This window comes from Rhamphochromis longiceps, linkage group LG2 (assembly GCF_057381845.1).
Source record: "Rhamphochromis longiceps isolate RC_006_pf linkage group LG2, R_longiceps_female_GT1.1, whole genome shotgun sequence".
In the NCBI taxonomy this organism is placed as follows: domain Eukaryota; kingdom Metazoa; phylum Chordata; class Actinopteri; order Cichliformes; family Cichlidae; genus Rhamphochromis; species Rhamphochromis longiceps.
This window is the reverse complement of record NC_140558.1, coordinates 41,656,097-41,675,699: the sequence shown is the minus strand read 5'-3', so window position 1 is coordinate 41,675,699 and position 19,603 is coordinate 41,656,097. Positions and strand designations below refer to the sequence as shown.

Sequence of the window (19,603 nt, the reverse complement as noted above, 5' to 3'; positions counted from 1 at the left end):
TGAACTACGAGAAATCGTTAGCTTATTGCAATATTGTTTACACTGTTCATACAAACCGCTTAATAATAAACAGGAAGAGCATTTACTGACTTAGTTGGTGTCACTCTTAAACCTCCTGTTGCTGTGTCCATCCATGGTTTGTCACCTCACTAATCCAATATACTACCTATGCAGATCTGTTGCCTCGTGTAACAAGGCTGTGATGGTGAACTCCCAGCCATGTAAACAACTACGGGGCATTTATTTTTAGCCCAGAGCACATGCTAAGGACAAAGTATAAGGAGGCGATGCTAGCAGTCACTCCTCAATAATCTATGTAAAGCCAAGTGGATCATTAAAATAACAAGTAGCTGTAATCTAAGATTCATGGTTTGTGTAACATGAGTGAGAAAGTGCTAAGTGAAAGGTGAGAGCAGAAAGGAAAATTAAGAGTGGTGACAGCGTGAAGTGTGACTTTGGAGAATGTGTTAGCGTTCTTTGTTTTGACTTGACATTATAAGAAAGACATACTGCAGGCAGGGGCTTTAGCAGCAGGCTGCAGCTGGGGCATATCCAGGCAGGGCTCTGGTTACAGCCCCTCCTGACACTGGGTTTTGTTGTTCGTGCTTCCTGCCAGCTTTCCTCCCTCCTACGTTTGTGCCTGAGAATGGTCCTTCTTTCCATTTTAAACACTGCGGCTCACCTTATCTATAGTTGTGAAAGCTTTGCTGTCTCCCTTTTTGCCTCCCTCTAACACCAACACACTGTATGCTAGGGAAGACTAGCCAGCATCCAGTGGATCACATGCATGCAATCTGAGTAGGAGTACTGTTGACTTTGAAGTTTTACATTAGCGCTGCCCTGTGAGCATTGCTCACGTCATTAATCCAGACATATCAATTAAAAATTAAGTATAGGGAAATGTGAACCCCAGAAACCTTAAAGTGGACATTTACAGCTCCGTGTTTATGTTTGTTTGGGTCTGCCGGAGCTACTGGAGACTTTCGGTTCAAAATAATCCAGGTTGCTGGTTGCTGTGGCATCTGCGCTCATGACAAGAACTGAGATGACCATATTAAAGATGTCCCCTGATACTCATACAGAAAAGGCTGATAAGAAACGTTTAACGCAGTCTGAATTTTGGCTGTTTAGGGTTACATAACCATATGTTGACCTCATTCATTATTTGAAGCCTCGTTCTTGTCCAGTTTTATGATCAAAAGCTATAACAGCAAATATGTAGGACAGGAAGTAAGGAGAAGTATAATAGGTTCCTTTTTATGTCTCAGCTTTTTCCCCTTTCAGCAGAATTAAGCAAAAATACATATTTGATTTTCTCTTCTTATCTTCCAGGCTACATGATTCCTGTCAAATATTCTTCTGTACTACTCTCCAGTGTTTCAGTTTAAAAGGATCTTTACCTCAGCAGGACATTTGTTGTTTTTTTAGTGTGTTTACCTTATCAGGAAGGGGGCACTTTAAACGTCAACTGCTGCAAGTATAAAGTTCAGGACTAAACCTCACTTCTATTTGCATGTGTGAGAGGAGATGAGAGATGTGTACTTCCCATTTCCAGTTCTGCACTAAGCAGTTTCATGCTTTGTGCTTGATGTTGCTGGCAAGTTCCAGGCTGCAACGTCCCTAGACGCATGACGCAGCATCTGCCTCCTGCATAGAAAGCATGCATTTTAAAGGCCTAAGCATTATACCCGTCTGCATCTGCAATGTGTTAGTCCTTGTTTTTAGTGGCAAAGTAAGATGCAAAAATGCCTTTTACAAATCAAATATTTAGTCAGGGTTTTAAAAACAACAAGGAAAAATGTGTTACACGCATAAGCATCTCTGCGACCCACATACAGCGCTCACGAGGCCTCGCTAGTTTTGTTTTAGCCAACAGAGCTCCATCCCACTTTGCTGAACTCGGTACTTGGTGGGAGTCAAACAGTGCCTCGTTTTTCCAAAGGAGTGGAAAGAAGAATTGCATCCATGTGGGGACAGATTTTTCAGCACTAAATGTACCAAATCTGCTAACAACCTTCTTTTCTTTTCCTCGCAGAATAGTGTGTGATGATTAACTGAACAATGAATGGAGTTTCTGCTGTTCATAATTGAAAAAGTTTTCAAAGAATTTGAATTATATTGTATATTTTTTGTTGCACTTAAGTGTCTCAGATCGTCAGATACGACTGAAATGCTGTTTTAAAATGATAATTTCATTATTAAAGGAAAAAGGTCAATAGAAATATACCTGTGGTATGCCAGTGCTGCCCTTCTTCCTGTGTAGGTGAGTCACACTGTCCACACAGAGTAGGTGATTTCCTTTTCGGTGTATAATAGGGTTTTTCTCCAAGTTGGTGTTTTACTGTGAAGGTAGTAATACAAGATGTACTCTCAGTGACATGTCATTTGGCAAGCCTATTGTCTTTCCGAGGTACCTTCTCACTCCATTAGGATAACAACTTGACCGTATAGTGGCATCAGATCATCACGCCCGAGCTGAGGCAAGCTTAGCATACATCACTTACAAACATCTTCTCAGTGATTGTGCAGACTGCAGTGATTGTAGCCTACAGTAATAACAGTTTGGCTAATGTATTGTGCATTGTGTGCTAGGAAAACACTTTGCAGAGCATAATGCATTATTTTGAATTCAGAGTGCAAAAATACTTTGCTTTTGTTAATAAATCTGAAAGAAAAGCTGTTGTATATGAGTCTAAAACCTCTAAAGCGCCAAGGTCAGCTGAGCTCTCTATTGATTTAGTTTGAGTTGGACTTTTCCTTTTCCTGACTCCGAAGGGTCCTTTGGGTGCGTTTCGACACGCACTAACTCAAACACTTCAAAACCCCTTTTGATCTCACTTTTATTTGTGCTCAAAGCAGACTTTTTGAACTTATCAAATGTCTTTCCCCCCATGCTGCAGGATATGAAAAGACAGAGGACGCATCAGAAAAGACATCCTTAGCTGACCAAGAAGATGCCCGGCTCATATATCTCAACCAACCACAGTTCACCAAATTTTGCAGCAATCGAGTCAGGTAAGGAGATGTTGAGTTTCTAATAATCATGGCTGCATCTAGCCTGCAGTCTTAGAGCATACTTGTTGAAATAGGTAGTGGGCAACTTGAGCAGTAAGTAGAACCTAAGTTTGTGTGGTTTTAGATTCTGCAGTTTCATTTTTAGCTGCGAGCATGGTGATTTTCTTCAACACATTGGCTTTTTCAGCTTTTTTTTTTTTCAACGATGCATGAGCACTCAGGTGGAGTCCTGGGTGGCATCCGTGTTTGGACGGTGGAAAGGTTTGGCTATGTCAGCAATGGTTTCATTCGCTACACTTTTAGGGATACTGGTCACCTGTGGTTGTTGTGTCATTACTTGTGTCAGAGGATTGTTGGTAAAAATGATGGCTAGTGTTGCGTACCCTGGACGGGTGGATTCAATCTACCTGAGGAACTTAGATGCCATGGAGTGGGCCGAGGAGTGATACAACACGAGGTGTGGTGACATTCCTTTTTTGGAATGTCAAAAGAGGGAATGTGGAGATACAGAAATTCTTTTATTGCTGCCATATAATCTGCATCATTATAACTGCATTAATAACATTCTTTACAGCATTATTTCATCTAATAATATTTCTCACAGTATTGATACTGCATTACAGCTGTTTATTGAAGATGTCCATTTGAGGATCCTTCCATTATGTTAACTTTTATTACAAGTACGGTCAGAAGTATTTTATACACATTGCATATTTGTGCCTATTTTGAGTTGATGTTCAGTTCATTAAGGGTCTTAAGCTTCACTGGCGTGACTGTCCAGGTGATACATGCTGAGGGAAACTAGAACATAGAAGGATAGCTGCATGCTTACAGTACATATAATACATATAATCTAGGAATGTGTCCGGCCTGAGGCCTCAACTCATTTGGTGTCTCACTATATTTTATTCTACTTGGTAACAGACGATCAGAGTCAATAATTAGCCTCAGAGACCCTGAGGGCTTGAAGTTTATTACCTTGTATGGACGGTGTTATAGAAAAGAGAAGTTCTATGTCTGCTTATAGCTATTAAAGATGTACGATTGACTGTGACTAATGTCTGGAACCTATTTTAATCTGTCATTGACGCCATGGGGGGCGTGTACCCCACTGCTTTATAAGTATCCACAACATGTATTTTGGTCAGAAGACATATGTTGATGTTTTCTCCGGGCTGTTAATAAACTCATCGTTTGATTGCACTTTTCTGGGGCCTCCGTGGTTTGTGACACTGCTCTACATTGATCGATTTCGCGACAACATGTATCGCCTGCTCATGCTTCATGATGAACCAGCAGCCAAACATGCTTTAACCCTAAATTAACCTGCAGATTTACAATCACATGATTTGATCATTTCCAAGTAGCAAACATTTAGAAGAGTTTTCAGATCTTTGTAGCAGATACTGTGGAAATTTGGAGCAGAAATAGTTTCAGTCTCTTTGCGATCCCTTTTCTGGTGTGATTGCAAAGTAGAGGTGAGAAATAAAGCCTCAAAATATCACAATATTTCTAGAAAAATGGAACCCTATTCCTGATGATATTTCTGAAAATACCAAACATTTTATTGACATTTACACCCTCCAGGCAGCAGCACTTGTAAATGTAAGTATACGAAGGGCATTTTCCATTCTTCTTTTCCCATGATCTGCTGTCAGGCAGTGATGACACACTACTTAATTCAAAGTATGAATCTATTACCACAAGGTTCCAGCAGCAGTAGCATGACACTGCAGTAGTAGTGACACAATATTATATCTAATGACACAGCAGTACCCTGCTGCACAGACTAAATAGCAGGCTAGTCTGTGGTACCTAAAAATCTTGCTTTCAGACTTCTAATATTGACTTCTGAATAAGCCATAGCTGAAACACTGTACAGATCACCTGCTCTTGTGCTGTAGAGAGAGTTCAGGTACAGCCATGACAGCACCCTTAGCCATATGATATTTGATACCTGCAAGATTTGTAATGCTGGTGCTGCATCAGTGCATATACCCAGACTGGCCTGTTTATCTTCTTGCGTATCTTGGAGAAGTGGAGTGCTTTTAGCTTTAAAGGTCAAGATTGTTGGGTCAGGCCTCCCTCTGTCAAGGAGTGTTACGGTTACCATTCCTGCCTCACAAACAGCGTGCTTACACAGAGACCGCTACAAACTGAGCTGGATTAGTAAATAGAAAGAAGCAAACTAGGATGGAGCCCATTGTTACCTCAGCTTCATGAGTTTACAACATAAATCAGACAACAGTAAATATGAGGTATATTTTTTATTAGCACAGTTTGTTTTACTCTGTGAGGCCGATTCTCAGCTTCACAGTCAAAAATATGCGTTTAGTTTTTTAACTTTTATTAGTTAATTTTATTAATATCTCCATTACTTTAGTTTTGTTATTACTTATAAAGACCATCGTCAGTGAGACAAAATACATATTAAAATCTGCTTGGAGTACCATATGATTGATATTTGAATAACAGTAAAAAGCACTGGAGGTTTAAGAAATATGGCTTTTAAGATTGCATCAAACATTTGCTGAAGGCAGTGGCCTGATGTGTGCTGTGTCACACCAACTCTAAGCCGTCTAAGTGTTCAAAGACAGTAGTGATGATATGAACATACTTTGGTTAAAATAGGTTAGATGTTAATAATAATAAATATGGCATTATCTCAGCATTGAACAGCTTGCAGATTGACTCTGTGTTCATGAAGGTTCGTCTTTGGCGGGTTTAGAAAAAGATTTATTTGTGCTTTAAAGCGGAGACCTGATTTGTTGCTGTCTCCAATGTTGCATGGTCTTTGACACATCTTCCCACTGCTTACATGTCATTGTCCACCATCACATGCATATTTCTCCTGTTAGCTAATGGATCTGCATCATGGGTCTGCGTCCTGTGTTAGGGTTTTAGTGAATTGTTTGTTCAGCTGCACAGTTTGTCGTGCAGATCTGGTCGTAATGGAAAGGCGAATAATTGCTGGGATGTTGACAGGCAAAGAGGAGTGGCTGTGCAAACCATTTTCCTGTTGAGCATTCAGGAAATGCTGCTCTCTCTTTTGAGGAAAACAAGGAACATATGAATAGACGCACACTGACGTGGGTCCAAACACACAGTGACCCAGACATGCAAATTACTTTAATTGTTTTGGTATGTGTAGCTTATTTTGTCTCACTTACTGAATCACAGCAACTAATCTTTACTGCGTAGGATTTATTCTTGATATATTTGGTGTTCTGTTAAATAAAATTTGAAGTTTTGTGAATAATGAGTCAAGTTAATTATATAATGCATGCGATGCCCGCCATGCCCGATTCACTAATACTTTAATGTAAAGGTACTGATGTGGCGTAGACACTGAACATCTCAAGGATCTGAGAGGACATTGAGACATAATGGCTCAATGTCCTAAAGTGTCTAAGCCAAGTCGAACATTATCAAAGCATCCTGTCTGAGAGTGCATTCATCCTAAAGAAATGATGTATTCATTATTATGAATGTAAGATATATAAGAAGGAGATGGAGAGATTTTATTAACCTGAAAAAAGTTCTATAAAAAACCTTTCAGAATAAAATGTTGGGTTGTTTCCTGCAGCCACTTTATTCAAAAAAGAGTTTTTGCTGACATGAAAGAGAGACCTACTTATAAAAACGTGTGAGCTGGAAAACCAGCGAAGGTTTCACTGCATGCTGATGGACTGAGGGGCTAGGCAGCTTCAGTGCTGTCACAAATCTGCTGACAAGTAGGACCACACAGACTGTGGTGAATTTAAATAACTCAGAATTTGTACAATTACATGAAACTTGCTTTAAGGAAATGTAGAACACATCACTATACTAGCTAGAGATGGCACGATACCACTTTTTTATGTCCGATACCGATACCGATATCATAAATTTGGATATCTGCCGATACCGATATGAATCCGATATAGTGTTTTTTAATCAACAAAACAGTTTTTTTAAATATCTTGCTGCATTTTGTATAAGTTCATACTCAAGTTTAAAACAACAACTACACTAAAGCTATTCTGTTATACCTGTATGCAAAAAAAAAATATTTCATAGTTCAGCAATACTGATCAATCTAATAAACTTAAACCTACACCATCCTCCCTATTCTGGTATTTTAAAGAGTACTTAGCATAAATATTAAGCAACCTAACTAATAGGGTTCCAACTCCCAGCAACAACAAAAATAAATAAATAAAAAATAGGGAACCACCCCTCACGCTCCACCTCATGATGCTTAATCGACGTAACCAACCTTAATTTGATGCAGTGTGGAAAAAAAATACACAGAAATCAATTATTTTTCAAGAAATATTAAATAGATTCAACATCTTTCTTCAACAAAATTGCAGACTGCACAGATGGTACCTTCCCAAAGGAAAAAGTACTATAGCTTACTAGGGTATATATATTAGACTTAATAGTTACTATATACAGTAATTGACTTCTATTCATTTTACATCAAATTAAAACTTTGGGTGTAAGATTCGGATAATTATTTATTAAAAGCTCGACATTTTAAATGAGAATAAGAAAGAAAAGTATGTCTTTGTGCCCCCTTTTCCCTGTTCATGCCCTATCGGCCCCCCTGGCTAAACTTTGCTAGATCCGCCCCTGCACAGTTACCAGCGTCAGCTGTAGAAAAAGATCCTGGAGTAGAAAGTAATATTAAATAAATTCTAACAACAGCTGATCAAGCTTAAACGTGCTGCTGTTGTTCAGCCGCTGGTTTCCTCTTTCTGGTGCAAAGTGGGCCAAAAACAAACCAGAGAGACGGACTCGCGACAGAAAAGCCGATCAGCTGATCATTAAGCAGTTTCATGATTGAAGTAGCAGCAAGAAGAGGCAGTCGCTCCATATATCGCTTGTTAAGCTTAACGCAGGAATGCTTTACAAACATTCAGAGATGGACTTACACACTTGCTTTACTTCTCTCGGGATAACTTTGTCGGAGATGAAATGCCGGGTTGCTAGCGAAGCTCCACATGCTATCCAGACCACCGACAGGTCCCGCATGCCACAGCCGCTCTATCACGTGATGCATACTGCTCCGACGTGCTAACGTTCTGAGGTGAGTTACGGCGTGTTGCAAGTTTTGTGAGGTGCTTTCGTGATATTTAATGGATCGGATTACATTTTTTATTTTTCTCCGATATCCGATCCAGTAATTTAGGTCAGTATCAGACCGATACGTAATATCGGATCGGTCCATCTCTAATACTAGCAGTAGTATAGTAAATATGGGAATGCCAAATATAAAAGGTAGAACCAAGCAACCAAGACCCAAGACACGAGCTTTTGGTTTCTGGGGAAGAGAGTGAGAGAGTTAGTGCACTAGCTCTCTTTTTTATCAGTCGGCTGCTGACAGGCGTGCTGCTCTCTGGACCCGCATCCACCACAAAACCAGGAAGAAAATGCAGATAAAAAAAATAAGCAGAGTGGGAGGGGTTATCACAGTGCATGACAGCAATGCTGAACAAAGGGAGATGGGCTCAATGTGCTGTTGCTCAAAGCTATACACGAATTATGAAAATATAAGAACACAGATAAGGGGCCCAAAAACTTTGCACATGTCCCGATCAGTTGTTACACAAATTACCTGCAGTCAGACACACAGTCCAGGGCAGCGTGTGGTTCCGCTGACGGTGGAATCCCAAGGCCGAAAAGCTAAAGTTTCTGTTGACAAGAAAGTCAACACCTTTGCAGCAGTTTTATTTGACACAATCTTCACTGAGATCTTTAGACTTTAAACTAAAACTCAACATGTCTGACTCTAATTCCTGTATGGTTATTCTCTGCTTAAAAGCTATGTGAACGTCTGAAAAAGGCAGAAAGTGCATCTTTTAATCCAGAATAACATCAGTCCAGATCAGACTGTGTCATAACTGTAATGCAGCTTGTACACATGAATGCTGAAGAACGAATGTTAGGATTTAGAAAAAGTTTTCAGTCAGACTCAAATGCAATATGGCAGAGAGGCAGGGTCGCGATTAGGCTTTTAAGCTTATTTACTGAGTGTCATCATCTGGTCTCTCCGGTCTGAGTCCACAGCTGGTTAACCTTGTTCCTGTTTGTGGTCCCTGGAAACACGCATGGCTGAAAACTCCATAATGTGCTCATAGTGGCACTCATTAGAGGTTGTAATGCAGCAGGAGACATTAATCATCTGCTGGCTGTTCTTCAGGGTTGCCCTCCTATGCTTGTGTGTTAGTAAAACAATACGAGCCATATACTGTAAATAATACTGCAAATGATGGTTAAACATGCTAAACACTCACTATACACAATACAGCCGCCATGATGTCAACTTATTTTCAGATGTCTTTGTTTTGCTTGTCATGTTTTTCAATAATCAAATACTGATTTTCAGAATAATAAAAACAAAAATTCTTTAACAATTCTTCTGTAATTTTTATATTCATTGACAGCCTTGTTAACGATCTGAAGCATACCCTGCTTTACTATTCTGATCTACACTAATGGGGAATCTATTGAAAAATCAAATAAATTAAAACTAACCGTGCCATTGTGTTAACTAAGACTTGAAACTAGCAGTTCAGACTATGAATCACAGAGCAAGTGAGTTGAGTACGACTAACATTTAAAGAGACAAACGTCTTTTTTCAAACCAGAGGAGTCGCCCTGTCGAGTTATAAAGGTGAGTACAGGTTTATGTCCTCATTGGCTTTTTAGACTCAGAAGCATTATTCATCTTTCATATCCACTCTATGGTGTTTGCCAACGAGCAGTGGTGAAAAGTAACTTAAGCCCACGTGAGCTACGATGTGAAGAAATAGTGGTTTGCTGGAAGTCTCTTCCTGTGAACATGGGGTTCTTCCTTTCCACTGTCACCAAATGTTGGTCACTGTTTTCTCTTTAATACTGCAGGATCTGAGCCAACTATTGTTATTAATTAGCACTCTTTAATGAAATATGATATTATGTTTAAATAAATGGCAGAGGCATGGTTGAAAATGTTTAGCTGTCTCTTTGTTTCTTTTAACTAGCACACTAATCTTATTCAAAGATTAAACAAACAAAATAGGCTTTCATAATAACATTATACTCTGATTTGTGAGTAAGTGGAGGAAGTGCTCCTCTCATATCTTCTTGATCTCAGCTTACTCCCAGGAAACAAAATGAAGGATCCATAATCATCCATTAAGATGTATTATTGGAAGTGATTCTGTGTACAAAGGTAACCAGAGATGATTGGGCATATGCTCTGCAGCTTACCCCCATGAGATCAGAAGGCTTGAAGAAAATAAATCACAGAGAGCATGATGCATCCCCAGCCACACGTTCTTTGTATCTCAGGGGCAGACTGTATACACCACAGTGCTTAGATGTTTAATATCCAAGGGACTTGCCATTTATTAATTTAAAGGTACTCGTGGTAATCTTTTAGCTGTATGATGTATGGCAAAATATTTAATAAAGGAGTGCAAGTGTGTGATCAATGGGTAAAATACAGTTAAAATTTTCACTAAGCAGTAAACCTGATCCTTTTAAACTGTTTTACTTAAAAAACAAACCCTGACATTACAGAAATTCAGCAAATCAGATGACGAGGACGGACGCAACAGAATATGGTGTGTAAGCAAAACCCAGGTCTTTCTTTCTCAACCAATCAGACAAACAAAGGGACACAGAAAATATTCTTCCTCCTTCCTTGTATTTGCATGTCTGACTTGTTGGTTGACTTTTTAGTCTTAGTTTCCTCTGATGATGATTGTAATTATGTATAATTATTCTACCCGAATAAAGCGACTTGGTTTCAGTTTTGCTTCAGTGTACAGTTGTTGTTTTAGCCTGTTTGTTGTGTTTTAAGGAAGTAGGAATGTGCAAATCTAGCTTTTTCCTGTTCTGATCTTTATACTAAGAGTTTGGCTTTGACTGCTGCATGCTGTCACTTGGAGTCGTAATAGTTTGTTTCTTGTGTGCTGACAGAAGCAGGTGAAGTGAGATAATAATTAATCGAGTTGAAGATGACATTATGTTACCAAATGTGTCATAAAAACGAACGTCTTCCACTCCTCTTTGCACGAGTCTCTCTGAGTAAGCATAATGAGAGGGGAATTTGAGAGACACTGAAGCCTCATCATCTGAACTTTGGGTAAAAAAGGAAAAGCGGGCGGCTTTGAAATGCCTCTGAAATGCTGCTGTTTGCCTCTTAGCTTCCAACTTGTTGTGTTAGCTCTCCAGCTAACTTGCTGCTGCTGTGGCATTGTGAGTGAACATGGAACACCTGCTCAAAACCCCACCTACAGGTTACCCAGAGATTTTAATTATTACACAAATTGAACGAAGTATATGCAGTCCAAGACCAAGTATCAATGAAAGGAAGAGTTGTTCTGATGGGTCTTTGTGAGGCTGGTATCACACTGTACTGCTGTCAGAACAATGCCTTCATGTTGCTCTCTTGCTTTGCCAGACAGATGCAGTGTGTACCAGGCCGGCATGATGACAGTTACTGTGTTTATTTTCTTCATTCCTCCGTGCTGCAATTTAAAGCTTGTCCGCTTTTCTGCGACTACATTGTGCTTCTGGGTGTGCTACAAGTGAAATTGCAAAAAATATGCTTGTCATCTATGATTCAGACTAACAGGAGGGAAACAATGATATCACTGATGTTGAACTGCATATGCTCGTTGCACTGTACTTGCTGATATTCTGCATGTGTATGTCTAAAGGCTCTGGTCTGCGTGTGAGTAAGCAAAGCCCTGCCAGTGGCTTGGCATCCTTCTATGGTATAAATCTTCTCCCAAAGTGGCTGCTCTGACTGACCCTTTAACACAGCTGTAAATCAGACTGCTGGAGGCCTGACTTTGGGGCTGCTGATGGCTCCACCAGCCTAGCACCAACAGATCTGCCAGGAGGTCTTTATGACCCGACTGCCAGCTAACTTCCTGCTCCTAATTATTCTTTACGATCACTGAGTCCACTGGGCTCTGCTGTTCATCAGTCGCACATCCAGACAAGTCTTTGCATCGCAAAAGACCTCGTAGAATGGGTGGGCGGAGGGGCAAGGAGCTGCTTAATGCTATGCAATTATATGTCCAGGGTGATCTAAATATATGGCTTCACAACAAGTACAGCTAGAGCATCACCATAATGCATTTTACATCAAACAATCAATGTGACTGAAGCACAGTGTTTAACAAAAGTATCGTATTGTCTGTTTAGGAATTATAGTTACATAGATCCCTGTTTTAGAGGCTCAAAGGTAACTGGATCATTGAGTGAGTTTCATGGCCAGGTGAGGCCTGCTGGGTTTTTAGAGTTGGACTTGTATTTGTTAGCTATTCGTTGGAATTTTCAAATACATTTTCAAAGTGATGTTAAGGAAAGTCTGGGGCGCCATCATTAGACAGAAAAACAAAGTAAACATATTATTGAGATAGCAAAATCTTTAGCAATGGCCAGATCAACACTGGTACGTTCTTAAAAGTAAAAGGAGTGCACTGGCCATTTCAGCAATACCAGAAGACCTGAAAGAGGATGGACGACAACTAAAATATATGGTCATATGGTTGTTATAGCATCAGCATGTATGGCTACCACTGAAATTGGGTAACTTGGGTAACTAGTGTGATGATGTTACTGTTGGTAAACGTAGCAGGGTCAGTTGTGATCTGTGGTCAGCTTCTGCCAAATGCTCTCTGAGTTACTGGATTATTACAATTAACCAATGTTTACTTTGTCTTCTCTCTCTTTCATATCCATGCTGGCTCCCTCTACCCATGGCCTTGTTTTCTACTTGATCTGGTCTTCAGCACAGCAAAATATAATGTCCTCACCTTCCTCCCTCGATTCCTGTACTCACAGTTCAGGAGGGCAGCCAATGCCTTTTTCCTCTTCATTGCACTCCTTCAGGTAAGATGTGTTTTTGTTGTTAATTACATCACCTCTCATCACTTTCCTTTCTTTCCACTGAACTTTTTTAATTCATTTTTTTTCATGTTTTTTTTAAGCGTACACCATGACCTAGACTCCATTTCTCTCGGTCACGTCTGTAATTTCATATGCACTCAGTCACACAAACATACATGCAGATGCAGTGCTTTATATAGATCCTGATCATGAATAATACATGTAATACTGTGTGTGTCTGCTTGAAAAGGAAAAGAGATTTATCTACGGGCTCGTCACAATAGGCCTCGTTCACTAATGTGGTCATGGAAATGTTCTTACAGGGGAACACAAAGTAAGTTCTTAGACGTTATTATCAGGTTCATGAAACCTGCTCAGCAGCATAGTAGTGAATCAGAATCGATAGGGCTGGTGCTAGCTGTCTGCATACGTCCGCGCTTCCATCGTTTTCCGCTATATTTAGAAATAATGAAGCTGAACAAAGCATTGCACCTATTATTTTTACAAACGGAAAAAACAGGAAAAATAGAAGAGGGGAAAAAGCAATGGTTTGATATGCTGATATGTTGATTAGAAAAATATGAATAAAAGATGAGCAGAAACACCAGGAGTGCCAGGTCTTTTAAGCTAAGAGTAACTCACTGCAGTTACTGGAGAAACATCAATAACTGGGATGTTGCCAAGAAATTTGAGTGTAAGTGACGTCCAGCAAAAATGCAAGCCTGCTTTTAATGAATGCAAAAGTGAGTATACACACACTGAGTAATGGCAACGTTTAATGTGGCAAACTGTTGCAACATTACCAGCTGGTTGTTACCCCGACCGCACACAGACTAATCTGCAGAACAATGTAAAATTAGTTTTACTGCCGTAACTATTACATTAAAACAAACAAGGAGACTGTTGGTATATTTGGTTATGAAATGAAGCTTTTTAGAATTCAAATGTGACCCTACTCTGCTGTGCTAAGCATTAAAACTGTGTGTGATCTCTGTGTTGTGTGTGAGTATTTCATTTCTTTTTTTCCCAATTGTGTTTTGTTACTGTTGTGTGTTTTCATACACCAGGAATTTGTGTGTGAAAGTTTCGTACGTTTTATTAGGTTCAAACAGATTTGTGTGTACACGCTTTGTGAATGGGGTGCAGCGATACTACAGGTTGGTGATGTTTTGGACTAGGAAGTGCAGGAACTGCGTTGTGCGTTGACTTACACACACAAGTAGTGAATGAGAGCCACACTGGAAAATGGGTCAGGGATGATATGCAAATCTTTAGCCATTAAATTTGTTTAAAGAAACGAGCTTCTCCTGGGAAGAGGGTTTCACTTTCTTTCTCATTATCAGCTGTGGTCATGTTTTGATTATTTCCCAACAGTAGCCACAGATCTCAGCATTGCTGGCACTGCTTTTGATTTAGCAGAACAAAGGATTTCTTGCCCAGAGAACTTTATAGTGGATTGCTGCATAAGACAACATTAATCCCTTTTGAGAACTTAAAGCCTCGACCGCCAATTATCGCTACATGATTCAAAGAAGCTGAAATCCATATCTCAGGTGTTCAGAGCTTACCAGGAAAGATATAAAAAAGTGGACCAAAGGAAAGCTCAATAGCACTCCTTTTCTGTCTTTGCTGATATTCATCCTGACAGACTATCTCTTGTTAATGAGAGCTCTAAGGATGGGAAAGGACTCATTCCAGTGACCTTGAAGTAGCTGCTTTGAACAGCAGCCAGTGCGAGTCTTCGTTACCTGCCCTGTCGATGCTGCGACCTTGAATAAAACATCCATGCAGATGAGAGAGACGAGAGATCTGTTTCATGCAAGTTTCCTTCTAGCGGTGTAACAGGGGCTGTCTCACGAGGCCCGGCTTGGCTCTAATTTTGCTGATGTTTGGCTGTTAATGTCGAAAGACTTGGGTAGCCAAAAGAATTAAACATTCAGGGGTAATGAGAGAATTATAAAGGTACTAAGAGAGTTGTTTGTGCTGGATGTGACCCAGAATTTGCATCTTTTTTCTTTTGAGTGTGTTAAATAATAAGTCAAGCTAATAAAACATGAATTCTGATGCTAATGTTGATATCAATATCTGTTTTTCTGTAACATGCACATATCCAGTCTGAGAGAGTAACAAAAATGATCACAATTTATTTAATTGAAGTTGTGGTAGTTTAGGGCGACTCTTTTTCTCCTGTTGAGTCACCTAGCTGAGACGTGATAAGATAAGCTTTTATTTTCAGTTACTAAATTTGGCTATCACTGATTACTAAAGTTGAGATGAAATGGTTGCTGTGCCTTTCCTGGTTGGCAGTAATGCTTTTTGTCTTTCAGCGCCGTTCAAGAAAGTTCAGTTAAATAAAAAGTTTCTTCTTTTTCAACATTTAGCGAAACCACTATTTTTACAACGACTGCTAACTAATCGTGTTAAATAGTCATCATGTCATTACTGACCAAAATCCTTGTGACTTTTTTGATAGTCGAGCTTCAACTGAGTTTCTTCTTTTTGTGTCTCTTTTAGCAAATCCCAGATGTGTCTCCCACTGGTCGCTGGACCACTCTGGTGCCGCTACTATTTATCCTGGTGGTGGCTGCTGTCAAGGAGATCATTGAGGATCTGGTAAGACTGGCTTGGAATACTACACCGGCCTGGACCCAGTCCGGCCCACTGCATGGCTTTGGAAAATGTGGAAATGACAAAGATAAAGGGTGCAAAGTTTAGACTTTTAAGTCTAAAACCATGGGCTATCATACATATACACTCACTTTTTTTGCAGTAGGTCCACAATTTAAAAAGTCTGGTTTCCAATTAATGAGCTGGCAGTAGGTTTTTGGTAATTTGACCTATTTATTTCTTAAAGTGAAAGCCCGAAGAGCCATGCTTATGTGTTTCATTGATTTTGTGCAGCAGCGTTTCTTAATAAAGTCTAAAAACTGAGGTGTATTATTGAAATGGCTTAAATCACTACAGCTCCAAACGCATGGCTTTAGAATGGTATTCCACAAAGCAGTGACTCGGGTCACAGTCACAGTGGTTAACGTCCATTATTTGTATGCAGTCGTTGCTTGAGAGCCATCACCCACCCGGCCTAGAAAAGCATCATTAGTGCAGGAATTAATAAATGCACATCAGCAAGACCCTGATTAAAAAAAATCATGCTGTCAGCAACTATCAAAAGGCAATCAACATACTTCTGAAGGCCAAATTTGCATTCGGTTTGAAGCAGCATGTGCAAATCAGGTATCATATGGAGCTCCCCATACAATCCAGACAGTACAGACAAAACTATAGTGTAGTGGGTTTTTTAAAAAATGTTGTTTTATGCAGTTTGTGCACAGAATTTTAAAGCTTTTCTACATGCATGCCTTAATATATTGCACCACAAAAATGTGCTAACACAACCTATCAAAGTTCAGTTGCCTCAGTAAATGAAATTCATCGAGCAAAATCCAAATTAACCCTGGAGAACCCATGGGGTCAGAGCCGACCCCATGGGTTCTCCAGGGTTAAAATAGTCCAGTCCCCTTTGCAGGAGTTTGTGATCGTCTTTCGCTTTATGTCATCTGTTTTCTTTGAAGCATGAATCAGGCAGTGATGGTTATGTGACCACAGCAGGAAACACCCCAACATGTGTACACACACACGATTGGACATCTCCGTGCACACACACACACTCACTTCAGAGGTCACAGCTGTGCCTTCTGCACCCTGAGTACTCATTCAGTCAATTAACCTAGATACTGAATGCTCGTGTACAGAGGCAGCTAGTAGCAACAAAACAAAACAGCGGTCTGCCTAAAGCAAGCCGGAGCTGTTGAACAGATGCTTGATATGTATGTAGGAGGAAGATTGATTTGAATAGTTGCTTTTGTGCGGTTTAATCTTTTTCGAGTTGAAGTTGGAAGCTTCAGCGTTCGCGTACTGTGGTGTAGTAACGTGATGCGCGCAATTCCGAACAAAGTGAGAGAATGTTGCATTTTACTGTATTGCAGTGACCCTGCAATGCGATCCTCTGTGCAGGTCCCAGCGGAGTTTTCTCTATACTATTAGCTGCTATCTCATGCTGAGGGAAACCAGCGCAGCACTTTCTCTCCTGGCCTGTTGTGAAAAACATGGGAACAGAGTGGTGATGACTCCGTCTTTATCGCTGAAGGTCACCTGCGCACGCGTCTGCTCCCTGTGCTGCGCTGTCTCTCACAAGTTGACCTGACAGGGCAACATCGACCCCTGACTTCATGAATCATGCACTATGGACACACACTGCACAGCACGTACTTTACCTTGTTGCTGGCAGCCTCCTCTGCAGCAGCAGACTCGGGCTGTACTTCAGCTGGCTGAAAAATGGTAGAGAAACAGAAATATAATACCTTGATGTATTTAACAATAGTGTGTGGTGCAGTTTTACACAGCAGTGTAGTTTCCTATTGCTCTCATAGTCACCTAAAACAAGCAGCTGAAAGAGCAAAGACAATCTTGTTTCTGTCCTTGTGGTTAAACGTCCTTCGCTGCTACTTAATGTCTCATTAGGTCCATGTTGAAGCAGGTTAATCAAGGTAACACTGCAGTAGCTGCTTTTATCTTTCACTGCTTTCTGTATCTCCCCTCTGTGGCTGTGGTCTACAGAGACCTAATACTGCAGTAGTTACGCATAACCTCTGTGCGCTGCTTGCCTTCTACTGCACTATGATTATACACATCATCTAAATACCGTGCAGATCCTTTTTTTCGTGTCCACGGGGACACAAAGTGCAAAGGAGGCAAGGACAGTGGATTTGAGAAAAGGCAGTATAAGTTGTGAAGTAGCTACAAATACAGCTCAGCTCCTCCTACACGTCTCTGAATAGAAGAGGGTCTGTGCAGCCGGACCTAATAGTGTGTGGATGAATCAAATTAGCTGACAGCTCTCGCACAAGGGATGATGAATGAGCTTTCCAAAGGTCTCTACTAGTAATTCTTTTTTTCCTGGGCATAGTGAGGGTGGTGAAGGCCGCGTGACACAGCAGGCTTTTTAATTATACACTACAAGCATGTTGCAGGAATTTTAAAACGACGTTGTTTTAAATTGAACAAACGCACATATGGGAAGAACGAGGGGATATACACAATAGTCTTCGTAGGATGCTAAAAGCTAAAAGCCTTTCATTCCTGGTGACACGACTCACTTCACCTTTACTGTCAGTGTTTTAAAGTAGCTCAAATGACTCAAAAAAGTTAAATTAGCTTAAATGAGAAAAGACCTCCTCCTCTTGTAAACACGTTTTCCTTGTTAATTAAGTAAGACACAGGCTGCTTTTAGAGCTGCGTTTTAAAACAGTGTGATCATTTATATGAGATTGATGCAGAAACGCATTATTACTCACCGTGATGCTAGCTGACAAGCTGTCTGTTGGAATCAGCTGTTAAAGTCACAGCATGTTGCATGACTGTTCAGCCAACAAGAAGGGAAGTAATGCTGATGAGTTGAACTTTGATGTGGTCACAGGCAGTATGGTTTGTTTCGAACGAAGGGAGAAGCTACGTGAATGTGAAGCAGCTGATGGGTTTGTTTGTTTGTTTCACATCAGCTGATCTCTGAATTTTTGGGATCAATTCATTACTTTAAAAGATTCGAGAAATAGCTGGTTGTTGCATATCAGCAGCACAAAATGTATAGTTATTCATTTTAGAGTCAAACATCCACCTGCCAGCTGTGTGCATTTGTTATTAGTGCAGCAATTATACTTTAGGCCACTTTGGGTAAAACACTGCGTGACACAAGGGTTTGTACTGTAGTTCTAGTGTCTCTGCAGGAACTGTAAATAGCAGTCTCCTTCTCTCTTACTGTGATATGGACAGTGTCAGCTTCTTCAGTACATTTCTGTCAGCAAATTTTAGGGCGTTCACTTGTAATCCACGACTGTATGATTAAGATAACCTTTATTAGTCCCACACATGGGAAATTTGTTAATTAGGGTTTGTTTTTGCATACGTGTAGATTACTAAGACATGATTTCCCCCAAGTGTTGTTCTCTGACTTCTTTCAGATCATTATTTTAAAATAGTATGTATCAGAGCATGTGTGTTGTTCTTTTTTCCTTACAGAAACGTCACAATGCTGACAGTGTTGTCAACAAAAAGGAATGTCAAGGTATTCAAAACTCTTTTCCTCTTGTAGACAACTTGACCCTTTATTTAGTGTCGTATAAACGGATTCATGTTGCCAGGAAGCAAGTATGTCTCAATGAGACCTAATAAGACTTACCACATCTCTCTCCTTACTCATCACAGTACTGAGGAATGGTGCCTGGGAGATCGTGCACTGGGAGAAGGTATGTTTCCACAGTGTGCCGTTATTAGTCACAATCCTCCAGTGTCATTTCAAATTCTTCATTCTGTTTTTAGCTGCGACTCGAACAACATTCTGTTGGTGGATGTGAAGTTACGGAAAACACGGCATTCATGCATTTGCAGAGGGATACTGAGATTAGCACAGTGTGCTGGATTTTTAAAAACAAAAACACATGTTAATAATCTCTGTATGCATGATGATGTTCGTGCAAAGTTTTGTTTTAGATCCACCCGTTAAGGAGGAGGTGAATACAGGCATATATAGATAGATCGTTATTGTAAGATTCTAACCAGTCAAATTTCATTCAACCGGAGCATCGAGCCTGTCATCCATCCAGCAACTTTTCACAAGCTATTATGCTGTCGTCATTTACAGAAAGCTCACCCCCCC

The 19,603-nt window shown here is 40.2% G+C and overlaps 1 protein-coding gene across 3 annotated transcripts in view; it reads left to right on the top strand.

Annotated features, from left to right (window-relative positions):
- The window catches only part of atp8a1 (ATPase phospholipid transporting 8A1), a 110,057-nt gene that overhangs the window by 15,928 nt on the left and 74,526 nt on the right, over window positions 1-19,603 (top strand). For all 3 annotated transcript variants that reach the window (XM_085429072.1, XM_085429073.1, XM_085429075.1), the window contains exons 2-6: window positions 2,901-3,015; window positions 12,795-12,894; window positions 15,406-15,504; window positions 18,967-19,012; window positions 19,153-19,193. In XM_085429072.1, the coding sequence (XP_085285198.1) occupies window positions 2,901-3,015; window positions 12,795-12,894; window positions 15,406-15,504; window positions 18,967-19,012; window positions 19,153-19,193 (401 nt within the window). The remainder of the gene's footprint in view (window positions 1-2,900; window positions 3,016-12,794; window positions 12,895-15,405; window positions 15,505-18,966; window positions 19,013-19,152; window positions 19,194-19,603) is intronic.